A 19,562-nucleotide genomic window follows, 5' to 3' on the forward strand; every position below is an offset into this window, starting at 1 on the left:
AGAGCCCTTAAGCTCCTCCGTAGGGTTGTCTGTCAGACAGGCAGGCGTCCGTCTGGGAAGGTAATGGGATTGTGTCCCTGGTTTGGCTGCCTGAGGGGCAGCAAAGGTTAGTGGGATGCAACCTTCTGGCCACCCAGAGTTTCCTCTTCATGCCGAGACTTAGATCTGTCAAGGACACGGGAATATGTATGTATGCAGTGTCTTCTCTCTTTGAATCAAAGTACAGACCTGGTGACAGTGGCCTATATTTTAATATGAATTCATCTACTCAGTTCTTTAACCCACGTCCTGTTCTGCATTTTGTGAGATGTCTCACAAGCTCTGTGTCATTCTCGGAAGAGTAATTCCTGGTAATTCCAGTATTTTGTAAAACAACACTCCAGAATAGTTGTTTGAGTCTACGAAATATAACATCTCTCTTTATTATTCTCTGGACACTACGGGAGATGAAAGAGCAGTGATGAAAGTGAAATGTCGGTGTCAAACACTCCCAACCATCTTTTTTGTGGAAACTCACACATGGATACTTTCCATTTAATAGCTGGGTGGGTCCGCTTGACTAATGAGTGGAGCACTGTCCAGGCTAAGCATCTGCTAGTGTTTCTCGCTAACCTTGTACGTAGTGTGTGTGCGTGTTAATGTGTTTGTACAGTACTGCTTTCCATCACTGTCATTGGCTATATTCTGCTAATTTCCATAGGCTGTTTGTGATTATATCCTTGTTCTTGGTACCCCAGAGGATTGTTGAGCATTGTATTTGTGGTACCCACATTTTAGCTGCAGTGGGAAGCCTTGACCTTTGAACTGTGTGAAGTTCACATCCTTTATGGGCAGAGGGTCTGCAAACATGCACAGGCTCCATGCGGTTTTCAGCAAAAGTCAAAAGGGTCACAGAATGTTTTTTTTTTGAGGGGGGGCTTTACTATGCCTACAACCAAGTAGGTTGGGTGACAGATTTCCCTTTTTTTTACAAGTTGTCTGAGGTTACCTTTTTAAAAAAACTATTTTGGTTATTTTTATTTTCTGTGATTAATGGCAGGCTTCAGAGGCCCAAACGGCAACCGCAGTATGACGTCTTGTTTCTGCTGAAACCCTATCACCCCAAATGTAGTTATTTACATTGTGATTTATTAAACTGAGTATTTGGTTTCACCCTAATGGTGGTGTATTTTAAATTATTGTGAGTTAAAGTGTACAGAAGTTATTTTCAAACCACAAATCACACTTTTCAGCAGCATCATTTAGAAGGTCAAATATCTACTGCTTTCAATTCTAATCTGAGGCTCTTATTCCATTAAACCTTTCAACGCAGAACTGTAGTTTACGTACGACATTGTCTAGACATGTTCTTTGTCTGTGTTTGTCCATGGTAGGAAGATCTGTGTGCACTGTAAGTGTCGTCGTGAGGAGCATGCAGTGACAGCCATGCCTGTAGAGATGGAGAAGACGGTCACCAAGCTGATGTACGACTTCCAGAGGAACTCGACCTCAGACGACGATTCTGGCTGTGCCCTGGAGGAGTACGCCTGGGTACCACCCGGACTCAAACCTGAACAGGTATGAGCATCTTACACTCATCTGGGCCACATCACATTCACATTGGATGGCACCACTGAGGTCTATGTCAAAGATCTGTAAAATAGTGCAGTTTTGTCAGCTGTTGTCAATCACCCCCAGTTATAGATACCACACAGTGACCCAAGTGTGGTGTGAATAAATCAGAAGATGCAGTCTGTGCACCAAAAGTTTGCATCCATACCAGAAACCATGAGTGTCAACAGTGAAATGAACCAACAGTAAAAAAAAAAATCCTCTATTTTCTAAGTGTTGTTTGGTATCCAAAAGCAGTTGTTAACAACACAGTGCATTGGATCAAATGACAATGAGAGTCCTGGGATCACATTACACAACCCTACTCCTCAAAAAGCTCACACTACAGTGTGGATGGAAGGCCAAAACAGAGGGGAAAAGGATTCCAGTGACAGATTTCAGTTAGACAATTTTATGCATTTACATATATTCCAGCATGGTCTAAACCTGATAAAAAATTCCAAGCACTACACTGCGTATAGTGTTACACCTCATGCCTATATTCGTAACTGTTCTGTTACATTTCACCATATGATAGCTCACCAGTTATGCTGACTGCTTCTGCAGGCGAATGGATAATGAGAATTGTGTGGCTCCTGCAGTCAAATTAATCTCCAATTTATTCCGCCTGCAAACACGTTTACAGAAGGTTTCACCACCCTCACGACAGCTACACTAATCCTGTGTTATACACAAACACATTAAATGGTCCCATGCATGTTGAAGAAAAGCCTCTTTTACAATACTCTATTGAACCGTAGGTGTGCACAAGTGGGAGGGTTTCCAGTTTTATAGGACAATAGAAGCATTTATGGAAGCTGGTTTCATTTTGTTGATGAGCTGAGAGCAATGAACTGGTCAATACAATGTTGGAACAGCCCCCTGTTTTCACCTCTAAGGTCTGAGCGCAGCTATTTTTCATCCCCCTCCAGGGTCACACGTCTAACCCTGAAGTCAATTAGGTTCTCGTCTCGAGGTGATATGAACTCAGGAACGGTCGGGGCATAATGGAAACTGTGCAGTATCGCACGAGCGCACTACTAAACAAGCCCGGGTAAAAAAACAACTAAGAGCATTTCTAACAGCCTAGATGAAAAGTGTCCACAGCTATAGCGATTTCTAGTTTCCCAACCTGACATCCAAGTCATTCAAGCTGTGGAAACATGTTGTGTGACCTCTCACAGAGGGGCGGAAGTACGCCTGATGTGGGAGCTTTCAACACCCGGCCTTCCTCTGCACGAGGTAAAGACTGAGAGTGAGAATAGAGGGAGATGGTAAACACAAAGCTAATCTCCAGGATCTAAACGGTGGGTTTAGGTTTCCCCGCAGGGAGCCGGTGCTGTGTATGAGTCTGCTGCTCAGCCAGCAGTGGTGTAAAGTCACCGCTCTATAACGAGAGATTTCAGACTGCGGTATTCAATCAGACATATCTGAGGATGATGAAGGATAACTCCGCACTAAGTTGGGCCTGTTCAACTCTCCAGTGTGTGTTTGTATTTCTGTCAACAATGGCTGAAATACGGACTCAATAAAAGAATATGAATCTTTATCACCAAGCGCAGCCATTACTGACATGTTATTGAGCTGCAGTGTGTAGGAGGGCCGGCCAATACTCTCTCTCCCTCTGTCTCCTCTTGCTCTCTTCTCTCCATCCCTTTCAAATTCTTGGATGTTGCCAAGTTACAGCTCGTCAAGGCCAAGTATGTTACTCAGCAGTGGCCTATAACTGGCGTTTTCTTTTTTTTACCATCACGTAGCAAGAGCTGTAGTCTAACGTGCAGACTGCGCTCAGCATCTACCAGGATCTGATTTTAATTTGCAGGCGAACATGAAATATGCCTTTTCAGACCGCTCACATGTGGGATATTTGAATAGAAATTCACTTCAAGGTTATTCATAACTAACTAGAGGTCCTTCCAGGTTCTAAAAGGGACCCACAGCTGGGTAAATTAACTTTCAAACAACAAAGAGACGGTCTGAAAGGGACCTGAGGCTGGTCTGCCCTGTTCCAAAATGGACTTGTGGACAATTTGACCCATTCCCATCCGAGTCCAAGGATTGTCAGCCCCTGATCTGATTACAGCCAGCAGCTGTATATGAATGATACAGCTATAAAAAAGAGATTGTGAGATGCACCAAGCACTTTACACACAGTTACACACACTAAATGTTAATGTCCGATCAGTTGGAAGTCAGTAAAACAAATTTTTAGCCAAGAGATGGAAATGTCGGTCAGTACGTTATTTTGTTCCAGACTAAAATATCTCAACAACTGTTGGATGGATTGACATGAATGTTTGGGCCCCAGAGGATGAATCCTACTGACTTTGGTGGTAAACAATCCGCTAAACATCAGCACTGCTAATGTTAGCATGTACAACCTCACAGAGCTGCTAGCTTGGCTGTAGACTCTTAATCTTGTTAAAATGGCAACTGCATTTTTAATACATTAAGTATGGCTTATATTTGGTGCTTAGTTAACCCATCTCTGGCCTTTTTAACTTTTGAACACATTTCACGTTTGCTCCCACAACTGTGCTGAGTCGAGCCGTGGCCACTTGCACATCTCAGCAAAGACGTGAGAAGAAAAGGACAGAGAGTGAAAACACAGCCATTAAATCTGCGCCCTTCGCTGTGAAAACACCATCTTTCCCACCAATGTTTGTCTGTAACCACCAGTGTTTTCTCAACAATATATAATATCTATGTCCACTAACCACTGTAAAGTGGCTTGTTGAGAGAATGTCAGGAGCGGTGCCTGGTGGTGTCTTTCCCTCTGTCTGTCTAGCCATTAGCAGCAATAAGAACCAGCTGTGTGAAGCGATCACTCTTGTCACTCAGTTGCGAAGTCCTACCATTTGCTTTAGCTTTTAAAAACACTCCTTTCAGTACAGTTCGAAGTTTGTCTTTAGTTTCGTCTGCTTTCGATTACAGTTATTATCACAAGCTGCTTCTCCTGGCTCTCGCTACAACTGTGTCCATGTGTGTGTGTGTGTGTGTGTGTGTGTGTGTGTGTGTGTGTGTGTGTGTGTGTGTGTGTGTGTGTGTGTGTGTGTGTGTGCATTTGCGTGTGTGTATCTGTCTTTAGATCTTTCCTCGAGGCAATGTGCCTTTCACCTCCAGATTGTAACCCTGTTGTTGTTGGAAGCATGTTTCGTGATTTATCATTAGCAGTATGTGTGTGTGCATCTGGAAGCGTGTGTGTGTGTGTGTGTATAGGCACTGTGTGATTTATCAGTGCTTGACCACAGTCAGTCTTTCATGGACTATCCTGAGATCCCCCCCCCGGCGTCCTGAGCCGTGCTGCTGGACACAGATCTTGCGTCCCTTGCCAAAAACAGCAGAGCAGAAGGAATTAGGTTGTGCTTACAACATGAGGCTCCTGCTGTAAATTCATCCCAACAACAAACATCATTGTATACGACTTTAAGGAAATCGATACAGAAAGGACAATTAAACTTTAAGATATGGGAATTTTTAAAAGCAATACTAATAGGTTTTAGTTGTGGTCTCTTCGCACCGACGCGTACCTGCGTTATTCAAGTTAATCTGTTATTGTGTTATTGCCAAGGACAACACTGATGGCTTCTAGTCAGTAGATCCATTCAGCAAACAGATAGGACATTAAGACTGGCGCGACCTACTGACCTGACCAACTCAGCAGGTATCGATCATATTGTGTCTCTTTACATTCTTTGTCTTTGTTGTGTGTTCTGCTGTGTTTTTGTTTCTTCCATTTGATCAAAGATTGTCTTGTTTCTTCTTCTACTTTTACTCTTCCTTCATCCATCCAACATTTTCATTCTGTCTTTATTTCCGTCTCCTCTCTTTCTTTAACCTCTGTCCTCAAATCTCCATTTAAAACCCTGTGCCTTTGGTGGTTTCCACCCCTTCCCATCACATTCATATATGACTGCCTGACCTCTGTTATACCCCGGTCCCGTTACAGTGTAATAAAAAAGACTGCAATAAATAACCTGGAGATGACGCTCATTGTCTGACGCCGTAATGTAAAGAATGTCCAAGTAATTTGAAATGGCCAGATTAGCATTAATACTGCTGTCGCACACATTCATATGCACACACATTGCTACATGCGCGTGTGTGTGTGTGTGCGCACATTTGACAGGTCAGTAATACATTCCCATGTCAATGTGCAAAGATGGAGAGGTGAGGTTCCATTAAGTCTCTGCTGGTGAGCCATAAATCACAAAAGTGATTTTTGTGTGTGTGTGTGTGTGTGTGTGTTTGTTTGTTGGTCACTCCGGGTTGTAGACCCTGTTAATTTTTTCTTTGCACATTTGTATCTTTTTTAGTTCTGAAATGATTCATCGACAACATTTGAATAATAATTTAATCATTTTGAGTAATTTATCAAATAAAAATGCCAAAAAAATGCTAAACATTTGTAGATTCCAGCTTCTCTAAATGAGGATTTGTAGCTTTTCTCTATCTAATAAAAAAACAATTAGAGAGCTCTTGACATTTTACCTTACTTTGTGACATTTCATAGACCAAACAATACATTCATTTATCAAAAATAGCAATCAAGAGCTTTATTGATGATGGAAATAGTCACTGGTTTGTTAAGTCTTTTTTGGGTTTGTCATCAGGTTAACATGTTGCAGGTATGTTGTTGTTCTTCGTCACGCTCATCCTCTCCCTGTCTCAGGTTCATCAGTACTACAGCTCCCTGCCCGAGGACAAGGTGCCCTATGTGAACAGCCCAGGAGAGAAATACCGCATCAAACAGCTGCTCCATCAGCTCCCGCCCCACGACAATGAGGTGAGAGTCCAAACTGACCCCTCCCCCACCACCTTCTTCCATCCATCCATCTATGCCTTCCTCCCTCCCCTCCTTCAGGGCAATAGAGATAAAAGGAGAGAGGGGAGGGGCCAGACACAGGAAAAATGGAGTCTGTCTTCTTAATGGGCGGGAATGAGGTAGTAAGGTGTTTGTGTGTAGCTACCTATTTAAGTTTTTTACATCAATAAATCATTACCACAATTCATCTTCAGGTATTAGTATGATTGGCATAAACAAGTGGTAACTGACTAAGAAGCATGACACACTAGAGGGCCATCTTGTTTCACTTCATTATTCAGTGTAACATCATGTTCATGTAAGCCAGTTTCTGTTTGAGAGGGGGCTTATTTTGCTTTGTAGGGAATTTTTTTGGGGCAGAATAGTTATGGTGGACAGTTTGACTCAGATCTTTGTTGCATGTCACCCCCCCCCTCTCTCCCCTTGTTTCCTGTCTGCCTTTATTGTCAATAAAATAATAAAATAATCTTTAAAAACATTTAACGTTTTCCACAACAACCATAGAAATCTGCAAATTGAGAAGCGAGTCGACTTACTACGACTCGTACAGCTGTGTCGATCTCACCCACACTTGCCAATATTTTTCTGCAGTTATTTTTCATGGATAGCTATGCATAAGGCATGTTCATCCTCCTCTGTAAAGCAAATTGGGAATACTCTTGGATAAAATAACATATTTCTGTTTGTGACAGACAGCACAAAGAGAATTTAATGAAAATGCTAACACAGATTGATTTGAGATAAACGCTGCCTTTCATTATGGCAACAATACCAGACTCTGTGTATCTGCATAAGAGATCAAACTACAAATGTATGTTGATGTGAGGTTTGTGTGTGTCTAGGTACGCTACTGCAACAGCCTTGATAACGAGGAGAAGCGAGAACTGAAGCTCTTCAGTAACCAGCGGAAGCGGGAGAACCTGGGCCGCGGCAATGTACGGCCGTTCCCGGTGACGATGACGGGGGCAATCTGCGAACAGGTAGCTGTCAGAAATGTCAGGAAAAAGCATACGTTTTTGTATCGCTTCCCCGGCAGTCAAGAGATATGACGAGATCAAAGATGATCCGAAAGCGGCCCATCATTTCACTTCGAAATGTCATTTCTGTGCCGCATTCCGTGAGTGGATTAAGTGAGACAAGATCAAAGGTGCGTCATGTGGCCAGTGGGATGAAATCAATGAATCGTGCGGCAGACAGACTGAAGAGCCTGCTGGCATTTCAGGTCTTTGTTATGATGTATGAGTGGTGCTTTACGTTGACATATAAAGGGCAGAGACGCTACAGTCGACTCAAAGTGTTGTTCTTAAGAAGATCTTGAGCTGGTGTAGATATGTGTGAATGTTGTGTCTCATTTTCCCTCTGCCATAGCATCACAGTATTTGTCTTAAAACATAGCCTTACATAATATCTCAGAGAACTAAGTTACAATTAAAATATTAAAAATATTTCATAGTCGTACCCAGTGTCCCATCAAATATTTAATGTATTGTCTATATTTATTCTTGTAGTGGCCTTATGGGACTGCAGAGTGCAATGGAGAGTGTTCTTTTAAAGACAAACTAGCGCACTTCAGCATCCGCTAGCCATTTGTTACTGTGTGTGTACAACTCAGGCAAAAAGGAGCTACTCTCTGTTGTGCCGGTGCCCCGGGTGTATAGCTGCTTTACAGCTCGCATTTCTCATTCGCTCTGCAGACACAAACACACATACGAGAGGGAGCAGATTGTTGGGAGAGTGTGTATTGATTGAATCCCCCCCCCCCCCGCATTGGCCTCCTTGCAGCAGTCGGCTTTTTGCCAGTTAGATAACCTGATTGTAACTCGTCTCCATCTTCCCACCCCTCTAAATCTACTTGCCCTATCTGACCTTTCCCCCTGTCTCCTTAGCACTCACACATATCTTTCCGGCTTCTCTACCTTTGCACCTCCACGCCGATCTCGCTCTCCTTTTTTATCCTCCCATACATCATTCAATTTTTATTCCTCCCCTTTGCCCCACCAACGTCCTCCAGCTGCCATTCAACTTTCTCTGTGTCTGTGCTCACCCTCCCCCGGCCACACACATCAACACACCCTCGCACTCTCTGTTTAGTCCAGTTTTCATGCACTGATCCGATACACTGGATCAGTATCAGCACTGATATGGACCTTATTAAAGATCCCATGAAATGGGCATGTGAACTTCTTGGAAATCTGTGGTATAATCAATTAGTTCCAGCTTCTCATTTGTAAGGATGTGCTGCTTTTCTTTTTTCTTGTATGTGATAGTAAACTGAATATTGTTGGGTTTTGGACTGTTTGTTGTCAAAACAAGCAATTTAAAGACATGACCTGACATTTTATAGACCAAATGATCAGTCAAGTAATCAAGAACTGTTAGGTGTGACTAACAGGTCCAACCAAACAAGTCATCACATTTTTTTCCCACAATCCCACGATTCTGCCCTTTCTAATAAATCACTCTGCCTGTCTCCATAGCTGGTGGCCCCCTGTTTTAATCCCTCACTGTCTTGTGTCCCACACCAACAACCTGTTTTAACAGGAATTGATTCATGTCTGTAAAACTGTATTGGTTGTTGCCATAAATGTGAATGAATTCATTGAGAATTCATTGTGGTTCATGTTTTGATGACACAAGTTTCCTTCCTCGACAAGGACGTAATGCTGCCATACTGTGTTCCAAGATGGCACACCCTCTGTTCATACCAATGACCGTTCCTCACAGAGCGCCGTGCATACCAAAATGTTTTTCAAAACGTTCCTCAGACTTTCACAATTTCGAGGCCATAGCATAGTGTGTTAGAGTCCGGCTGATTTCATGCTGGCCTCTCGCTCACGTGACGGGGAAGAAAATAGTTTATTGATAGTGCTCTTCATTGGGAGAGAAAGAGTGGGATCAAAATAAGGACAAGTACTGATAGAAGCTGCATCTGTTTTCTCAAAAATTCTCCTCTTCCCCTCCTTTTTTTTAGTGCGGAGGCCAGATAAATGGCGGCGACATTGCTGTATTTGCATCACGGGCAGGTCACGCCGTGTGTTGGCATCCAGCCTGCTTCGTGTGCAGCATGTGCAACGAGCTCCTGGTCGACCTCATCTACTTCTACCAGGACGGGAAGATCTACTGCGGACGGCACCACGCAGAGAGGCTGAAGCCGCGCTGCACCGCCTGCGATGAGGTAGACGCCAAGCACACACATGCCTGCACATGGATGATCATGTGTTAACGGACACACATATGTGCCTGTAATGTGGGACGGTGTCAGTAGCACTTTTTATTAAGTATTCACACGCACAAATTTTGCACATATGCAAGCCAACATATGCACCAAACTGCCGTCATATGATGTTCATAGGCTTCCCAACACACACTGTCACAGTTTTACACGTTTTTTTCAGTCTAATGGGGTCAGCTCTCGATATCCTGATCTCCCAACCATTAGCACTGACTTGCTCTCTCTGCAAATGGGGACAAGGACGCTGTTAGTACTTAAAAAGCACCCCGGTGTTTTAACAGCAGCGTAATTAAAAGTAAAGACACCATCTAGATTTCAACAAGTCCCCACACACATTAGCCTCCTACACAAGTCAGTGACAAAGAGGATGATCTAAGAGTATTAAGCAGCAGAGGAGAAATTGGTGCGTATGGAGGGGGAGGGATGGGGAGCCGAGCCTTTGTCCTGTCATTCAGCACTCAGTAATAACCCAACTGAGGTTTTACCTCCGAGGACCTGTGATAAACGATACTCTTTCTTATTGCTCCTTTCTTAGATCATACTTGCAGATGAGTGCACCGAGGCAGAAGGGCGTCACTGGCACATGAAGCACTTCTGCTGTTTTGAGTGCGAGACTGTGTTGGGGGGCCAGCGCTACATCATGAAGGAGGGACGGCCCTACTGCTGCTCCTGCTTCGAGTCCCTCTACGCCGAGTACTGCGACTCCTGCGGGGAACATATTGGTATGCTGCACCACCTCTGGGCATCTTTCACTGTTAATACAAACTGCATTAATCACCAGTAGGTCATGCAAAGAAGCCCTTACAGAAAAAAATATAATAATGCTAAATACATGGATACATGGAGGAAAGTTATGCTTTTTTCACTGAGGGTGAAAGAGTGACCTCATTTTTTCATAGCGAGTAACAGGGGGAAAGAGCTACAGGGGAAAGTATGTGGCCTGGTTTTTAGCAGTTTATCACTGAATGATGTCATACATGGTCACGCATTTTAGGCAAGGGCACATAGCAGAGGGCCACAGAGGCCTCAGTCTACAGAGCACAGAAATATATACAGTATATATCAAGCAGCGTGAACTCAACCTGGGGCAAAGGCATGACTGTATCGAGTGGCATTTCAACCCCAGGATCTGTTTTTATCACAGACACGTACACCAAGTGTCAGTTCAATACAAATTTAAACATCTCACAACCTGTAGTGTTCGAGGCAAACCAACTGAGAGAAGAAAGTGGGGTATTTTTCAGCGGGAAAACCCTCATATTAGCACCTCTTGGCCTTATGCCAGCTCCTGTTAAAAACTGTGTGTGTGTGTGTGTGTGTGTGTGTGTGTGTGAGAGTGTGTGCGTATCCCCCGACAGGATGCCCAGGTGTGATTTTGGCACATACCTCTCGACAATTTTGCTCTGTAATTATTTGTCAGACAGGATACAGAAAAGTATTTGGCTAAAAAACACAACTGATTATAAATTGAAACCATCACAAAACATGCTTGAACCAGATGGCACCCATTAGCAAATAGCTGGTTTTCTTTCCCTTCTGCAACAACTGCAAGCATACTGAAAATGCAATGTGTTTATACAACGCTGGGCAAGCTACATAATGAGTTTTCCCCCATGCGCAGTTAAGTTACAGCCTCCAACTCTATTTTCTCACTCAACAAGCAACTTGTAATGTGCTACTATTTTCTGCATTTTTAATAAAGACATGACGCTTTTTAATTTCAAGCTCTTTGATTAAGACATGGTGCTTTGTATTTTTATTGTGCAATTGTACAGAGTCCCAAAATCTGTTATTTTACATAAACCCTTTGGATTCATGTGTTCTTTATATTTCCTGCAGGCATTGACCAAGGCCAGATGACGTATGATGGGCAGCACTGGCACGCCACAGAGGGCTGTTTTTGCTGCGCCCGCTGTAAACGCTCTCTGCTGGGTCGGCCTTTCCTACCCAAACAGGGCCAAATCTTCTGCTCACGCTCCTGCAGTCTGGGGGAAGAGCCTAATGGCTCGGACTCCTCTGATTCGGCCTTCCAAAGCGCTCGCTCCACCAGAGAGTCCAGACGCAGCTCCAAGACGGGTAAGAGTGTCGGAGGAGGGGGTGGAGTGCAGACTGAGAGATTTTCAGGGGAGGTGGACCCACTGTCTTTACAAATGGATCTTCTGAGTCTCTCCAGCCAAACACCCAGTTTGACCCGCGAGCCACCTGCCTGGCAGAGCCAAGAGCAAGCAGGTGACGGCTATACTTATGAATCCCAATCCGACCCAATTGCCAGCCCCACCCCTCTCCAGCTCCTCAGCCAGTGCAATGTCAGGACTGCCTATAACCCCACCTGCTCTGGACAGAACAATCAACAGCAGGATCACAGGATCAAGGAGAATGGAGCTTTAAAGAGACCACCCATCTCCGCCATGAAGGGCCACTCACTCAATGAGACGTGGTTCCAACAGCCAGCTCCGGAGGAGTACTATCCACCCAAACTGAGGACCCAAAAGAGCTTCACTGAGGTCTCCCATTGTTCTCAGCACCACAACGGCTTCTCCTCTGACAAACGCTCAATCAGCTTGCACGGCTTTCAGAGGGACAGGGACAGAGATGCAGGGCCTCCAGCAGCAACCCAGGTGGCAAGAAGCAGGAACCCCATTAATGCACTTAACTTCACTGAGCAACTGACCCCTCTAGAGCAGACCCCAAGAGGGTCCATGGAGTCCCTGGCCTTGTCCAATGCTACAGGTGGGTAATGTAGTAGTCGTTAGACCTCTGCTTGGCCTTGTTGCCGGTTTGGCACCATGGTTGCATGACCATGGGAAGTTATATGTTTTTACTACAATAGTGCTAGTATTGTTGGTAGTGTACATCACAACTTGTGCTTACTTTGCAACTTTAAAAAAAATTAAATGGGATAACAATGGATAAAAGGCAAAGCTGACACTGAATTCAACTCTATTTCCCTACAGGCAACTCAGCAGATGGAGGAGGAAAGCGCCAGGAGCACCTTTCTCGTTTCTCCATGCCGGACCTGAGCAAGGACTCTGGAATGAACGTGTCTGAGAAAAGTAACATGGGAACCCTAAACTCCTCAGTGCAGTTTCGTAGCTCTGAGTCCATTCACAGCCTCAACGCCAGTCAGCCCTACATGGAAATGGATCCTCCCAGGTCCTCCCAGTACCAGGTGCAGTACTGCAACCCCTCTGGCATGGGTGTGGGTATGGGCATGACTCATTTACCTCCTGGCTTCACCTTCCAGGAGGAGGATAGGGTGAGTTTGGTGAGCAGCGCCAACGCAGCCCGCCTGCCACCCATTAGTGAGCGCAGGGTGGGTGGTGGAGGTGGAAGGGGAGCAAGTATTCGAATAGATGCCCCAGAGGAGACTCCTCAGAGGCGCCGGCACCACCACCACCGCTCCCGGAGGTCCCGTCGGTCTCGTTCAGAAAATGCTCTTCACTTGGTGGCCGAGCGGAGGACGAGACCTCAAGAAAGACCACAGCTGCGCGTCCGTGAGGATTACGACCGTTTCCCGCCACCAAGGAGTGCCAGGGACCAGTTTGGAGTAGTTGGAGGAGGAGGAAGATACCAGCCCCAACCCTTCAGGCAGTGCCCCAGAACCACTTCAGACCTGACTCTCCAGAACCCCGGGGCCAGCCGACGCACTGGCTTGAACCAATACTCCTGGGATGATTATGATGACGATGACTGGTGCTCCACCTGCTCGTCATCCTCCGAATCAGAGGATGAAGGTTACTTTCTGGGTGAGCCGATCCCCAGACCCATCCAGCTGCGCTACCTCAGCAACCAGGAGCTCGTCCATAAGTACAACAACACAGGGATGGGAGGACCCAACCGCAGTGGGCAGTTACACACACGCAAACGCAGAAAAAGCAAGAACTGCATTATCTCCTAACATCCTGACGTTAGGCACAGTAAATGACTGCTCAGCTTGTGTACACTAACATCCTCCATCTGGAACAAAAAAATTAAATAAACACAGTCCATTTATTAAGTATTGTTGAGTGTTGAATATCATGTAATTGAACGTCAGTGATGAATTACAGTCGGTAAACAGTGAAAAAGCAACAGTGTTTGCATGTTTGTTCATTTTAATGTTTCGGAATATCTCCTGAGTATTAAGGCTAACGGTTACATGCGCAAAAGCTGATGTGCAATTTTTTATAATTTTAATCATAACTCATTTCCACGCAGCAAACAAGTGTGCAAGGTAGTCGGTTTGGTACAGTTTAGCTTTTTCATCGAATGTGATCTAGATATAGGTTGGTATTCAGTTCATAGTATGTACATAGGTAAATGAATTAATAATTTCACTTAAGTTAAGGAAGTCTGTGTAAATATGGTTGTAAATGAGGCCTCACATATTTTTATATTTTGTATGGATAGAATCATTTATGTATTAAATATCTATAATGTAGAGATAGAATATGACAAAAACAACGTATGCATGTTTTATTTGGCTGACCTGGTCCTGCATTTGGAATAAAGGAGTATTTCAGTGAGTGTTTTGATTGACAGCTGGTGCTTTCTCTCCAGAGAATGGCAACATGTGTGCGTAACAGTGACTTCTTGCCTGCCAGTCACCTCCTCCATCTGTTAAATGCATAAATGAATGACAATGTGATGTAGAGGTTGATGAGAGTCACCCTCCACTGGATTGTACTTAGACGGTAACGGGTGCCATCACACACACAGAGCTCCATTGTCCTTGAAACAGATGCCACTGAAGTTCTGGTTTATTGCATCAGCCTAAACTCGTTGGAAAATGCTGACAAAGGTCTAGGGATTTAGTTATTGAAATCTGGTGATGCTTTCTGTAAGTATTTGTTTTAGCCATTTCTGCCTCTCAGGAGGGCAGTGTGTCAACTTTTCTCTTATCCAGTGAAATATCTCAACATCTGCTAGATTGGCACAGCATGCTAACACGCTAAAATCAGAAGTTGAACATGGTAAACATTATACCTGCTAATCATCAGCATGTTAGCGTTGCCGTTGTGAGCATGCCATGCTGACATTAACATTCCCAATTACAGCCTCAGTTAGCTGCTAACATGGCTAGCCTCTTCTTGTAAGAAACAAGTCAAATCATAAACAAGTCGACCTCTCCTGTTTAAATATTGGCATGTACAGTTTAACAGGTTGTATATCTCTAAGTGTTAAGCAGTGTCATACTGTAAATTGGATTGCCTCTGATGTCCATGTGGTCCGAGGATTACTCCTGCTAGCCCCCATAATCCACACACACACACGTTTGGAACATGGTGTGTGAACGCCAATCTCTTGATTAGAGGCGTTGAAGCATTAATGCCGTTGACATGATTGGCACATTAGTACGTTTTCTTCCCCTAACCTCAGCTTTCCAGTTTTCATGTTTACTCTGGGACACTCGGATAACTCCCAGACGGGGAGGAAAAGAGTCCACATTTAGTCAGCCGTGATAGGACGAAACCAGCTGCATAAACATGTGAGATACATTATGTCAGACTGCTGATGGCCTGGTCCATAAATGTGGGCTCTCCCCTGCTTTAAGCAAGTCTTTAAACTACGGCTGCAGACTGTTAGTCACATCAGCTGCGAGTTTGGATGACTATCTCTACAATCATTGTCTCCAGGTGTTCTGAGACACACAATAAAACACACACAAACTCCTGTCTTCAGTAATGTGGATATTATTGTCCTTGACACCTGAGCTTCCCTTACATCATCATTAACTCAGCCTATTAGTTTGTTTCTTTATTAGTCCCTTGCCAGGCCTTCACCCAAGCATGGGGTGTCTCCATGTGTTTAATTAAAAGCAAATGGAGGCCGTACAGGGAGGGGGTGCCACAGATTGCAGCCATATGCTTCACGAGCCATGCCATATTCAAGGTAGCGGATGGTGGGGAGATAATCCCCAAGTTGCGTGGATGCTTCCAGTTGTGACAGTCGTGTTGTCAGCCAAGCCATGGCTTCAATAAATCGGATCCACGAGTGGTTCGGTAGCTTCAGCATGAATTCACTGCACAGAGTTGACAGTCTGGTGACACTGTCTAATTTATTGTCAGGAAGAAGAGGTTTTATTGTTTTCTAACCATGTGGCCATCAGTGATACAAAGCTGCTTTATGTCCAATCCCAAAGTCCCAAATAAGTGGCATGTTTCTTCCTTCTACTTGAACATTTCATTTTCCAGAGCATGTGGCCTTCGGGAGGAAAGCATTCATATTCACTTGCACATCTTGTTTTAGGACTTATCAAGTACAATAATCATGTTCGTAATTTTAGTCTTGGACTACATATTTTGGAATGAGTTTGAATCTAAATCCCTGCCTTTGCCTTCTATACTCTTTATTCTTCTTTAATACTTTGCCAGTCAAAAGGTATATTTACAGTGTGCTTCATTTACACTTGCGTAATAAAAGGTAGGTATAAAACTTGTAAAATTGTTTATTTTTATAATACATAAATCTGTCTGAATCTAAACGCATGGATTTGAATCACAGGCGTTAATTACACCTAAAATAACTACTGAGAATTCTATTTAAGCTAAACAGCAGAATTACTGCCTAATTAGAGAATTAATGCAGCGTTCTGATGAGAATAAAACAAATGTTGCATGGAAACTTTGTTTCATAAAAGTTCGGTGTTATTGACAGCAGGTTAATTTGAATTAAGTTCTCAAATTTTTATTTTAAGCCAGAAAAGCAGCTGTCTGTAGACTTATGGCAAAGCGTTTTTCAGGATTAGTTCAGGCTCCAGGAAAGTAAAACTAGGATGATTCTCATTCGTTTTTAAGGTGTCAAGTGGCTGCAGTCACATGACTAATACCATAACAACGTTGTCACGTGGCCGCACTGTACTGGATATATAGGAATCTTAGCTAATTTTGTTTTTGTCTAGTTTTTTAACTCCCACAATTATCATCCATTGAATCACATTTACTGCACTCTGGTTTATTAGGGCCTGACAGAGTGGACAGTGTCTGGAGAACAGACGGCCAAATCAGGTGACAAAGAGGAAATAGACAGAGGTCCTCTTTAAGATTCGGACAAACCCAGTTTACTGGTGCTACAATGGCCTGAAATGCATACAGAAAATGTTAACGGTAATTAGAACACGGGCAAAAAAATCATGATCTACCTATCTGTCATCATACCATCATACCAAGCTCCCTCTTTAATCTCTCATAAATATAGATGAGGTGAAATCACCATTTTGTTCAAGAAGAGTGTGAGTGAGTTAGCCATAACAAAAGCTGTTCAGCTTGTGTTCATTTTGTAAAATCAGACAAAGACATTTGATATAATTGAAATAATAATGATATCTTTACTATTTTGTGAAGGTGTGTGGCTTATTTCATACCCATTGTGTGTTAAGGTATAATAGTTAAAAAATCTTTATTAATAATAGTTAAAAAATAGATAGACCTGCATTCATTCATTAACTTACCAAGTGGGCTGCACGTGTGTTGGAAAACGCAGGCACACATAAGTTGTATGTGCATGTATGTGTGTGAGCTAAGGCCCAGATGCACAGCTGTCATGAGTTGAAACCGTTGCAGTTGTTTTGGGAGACTCTAAAAGCCATAATTACCGGTCCTTAAGAGCAGAACGGCTGCAAATTACAGCTGCGCTCAGAGCAAACTAAAATAGCCTGATTCAATTATTTACAAATGAAGAATGCCAATTGTGTGTTATCACACACACACACAACCTGCTTGCTCTCATGGGCACGCAAGTAGACTCTCTCACCACACACACACACAAACACTCACTCACTGGGCTGGTGAATAGAAGACGCATGACAGGACTGACCTTACCAGCAGCCTCCCCTCCTTCAGCTTCATCATGTGTGTTCAATTACAATGGCAAGACTGCACCAAAACAATGTCAACAGATGCACAAATACAGCTATCACAGTTTACTGACATTTAGATACACGAGCCAGTCAAGGTTACATGTCGCAGTTTTTCAAATTCATTATCACTGTTTGGGAGCCTTTATCTGACACTATATACGAAAATCTCTGGGATATATTCGCCCTATATGGCAGCAGGGGATTTCCCTCCCTGATCGCTTACTCACAGTATCCCCTCTGTTTAGTAATTTAGTCCCACGGTCCTGTCTGAGAGGCTCACTCCTCTCCTGAGGTGGATGTGTTAATTTTGTGTGACAGTAACCCTGCTGTCCATCTGCTACTTCACTTCTCTTCTCTTCTCTTTTCAATCATCCCTGCTGTCTTAACTTCCTACTTTCTTACTGCAAACCTGCATACCAGCCGCCAAAATGTAATTATGTCCAACAAGTTCACATTACATTACATTACAGTTTACATTCAAGCAGCTCCCATTTTCTGCAAAAAGAAAAAAAAAGGATAGTGAATGAAGTCGTCAAGCACAGTATTAGACTTGTAGACCTTGACTAAACCCACTAATCTCAAAATGCATTCTCACCCACTTAAGCATGACCTTTGCCCCTCCACTGGCCTCAACTGTGACCGGTCAACACTTTGGATGCGACTCAGCTTCATTACTCAAACTAACCCCTGTTTCAATAGACTTCAAGTTTTTGCAAAGTTTGTTAAAAGCAATCAAATGCTGTAAATAATCCTGACAAACACTCACTGCACCATTAATTAGAGCATATAATAAGTCTCTATGGGGGCCCTCATTAGCCTGATTGTTGTCTTTCAGCCACAGAAAATAATAATTTATTCCCAGTGTTTGCTCAGTCTGACACGTGGCACGATGAAATGCTGCCAGGTTTGGGTTTAATCCGCAGCTCCAACGACCCGAGGGGCACCTCGCCATAATGGAGAATGGCGTGCTGGGCACCTCGATGTTGCACTGCCAGAGGGCTCCGTCTGGTTCATGATATCAGCCCGCTCCACCCCTCCTCTCTGTGACTCATTAACAAGCTCAGGTCCCAGGAGGGGTCCCATCTGTGTGCCACCTGTACAAAATCACCACCGATAGCAACGTTTAATGCAGGACACCATTCACATTTGTTTCAATGTTTCCCTCATGCATATCACTTAAGTGACTCTTGTGTCTATTCACTTATTTCCTGCCTTTTCGTCTCTCTTTTTCTCAGCCCCCACCTCTCTCTGTCTGTCTGTTTTGCAGAGATGATGGATGGGCCGATTAGACCTCCAGCTATAAATGAGGCAAAGATCTGTGATGTTGACTTTACAGCGATGCAGACTTTCCAAGACCTACAAATTATCATTACACTGATGATGATGTAATGATGATTTGTATAAAAGCAACATTTGCAGTCGTAGCTGTGATAGATTACAAGTCTTTGAGGAAAGTTGTTATGGATGAAATGTATAAAAATGATTGATGATGATTTGAGAAGGTTTAATTCTTCTTCAGCAAAAGTTTATTCAATATTTTAAGGTAATCATATCATCTACAGTTAAGTTAAACTTTAAGACGTTCATTATGTCAAACTGTTTTGATGCATTTTGTGGCTCTATTTTTCTCACTAATAGCCATTAAAGGTATTTGTGTCCTGTAATGGCCTCACTATATTGTAGTTTTCACTGTTTGTGGCGGAGTCTGCCTTTCCCGTGCAGAATTCAATTTGCATACCAACGCACAAGTGGTTCACAAGAAACCAAAGACAAAAGCAGATGCACGTCATACATGTCACATAATGCAGAAGACCATATTCAAATATAAGTTGAGTATCACTGTGTCGGACAACATTGTAGACTGTTTTAGTCTATTTTATTTAAACCATGTGACGATGAATCCTCTCAGCCTATGGTTTCTCTGGCTGCACTATTAACAGATACATGTGTCATTTTGAACAGATTTTTGGAACCTGTATTCTGTATCATTCCTGTGTATGAAACAGACACTGAAAGTATTATAACTTAGCTACCTCCTGTTAGATTTAGCAATGAGTCTCATTCCCATGCCAGCACCC

General features: G+C 43.4%; 1 protein-coding gene across 2 annotated transcripts in view; it reads left to right on the forward strand.

Moving 5' to 3' along the window:
* The window catches only part of prickle2b (prickle homolog 2b), an 82,182-nt gene extending 68,047 nt beyond the window's left edge, over positions 1–14,135 (forward strand). For both annotated transcript variants that reach the window (XM_070902134.1, XM_070902133.1), the window contains exons 3-9: positions 1,374–1,557; positions 6,263–6,376; positions 7,258–7,395; positions 9,387–9,590; positions 10,183–10,369; positions 11,487–12,377; positions 12,602–14,135. In XM_070902134.1, the coding sequence (XP_070758235.1) occupies positions 1,374–1,557; positions 6,263–6,376; positions 7,258–7,395; positions 9,387–9,590; positions 10,183–10,369; positions 11,487–12,377; positions 12,602–13,545 (2,662 nt within the window). In that variant the 3' untranslated portion in view covers positions 13,546–14,135. The remainder of the gene's footprint in view (positions 1–1,373; positions 1,558–6,262; positions 6,377–7,257; positions 7,396–9,386; positions 9,591–10,182; positions 10,370–11,486; positions 12,378–12,601) is intronic.
* The last annotated feature ends 5,427 nt before the right edge of the window (positions 14,136–19,562 follow it).

Source organism: Enoplosus armatus, chromosome 3 (assembly GCF_043641665.1).
Source record: "Enoplosus armatus isolate fEnoArm2 chromosome 3, fEnoArm2.hap1, whole genome shotgun sequence".
NCBI classification, from domain to species: domain Eukaryota; kingdom Metazoa; phylum Chordata; class Actinopteri; order Centrarchiformes; family Enoplosidae; genus Enoplosus; species Enoplosus armatus.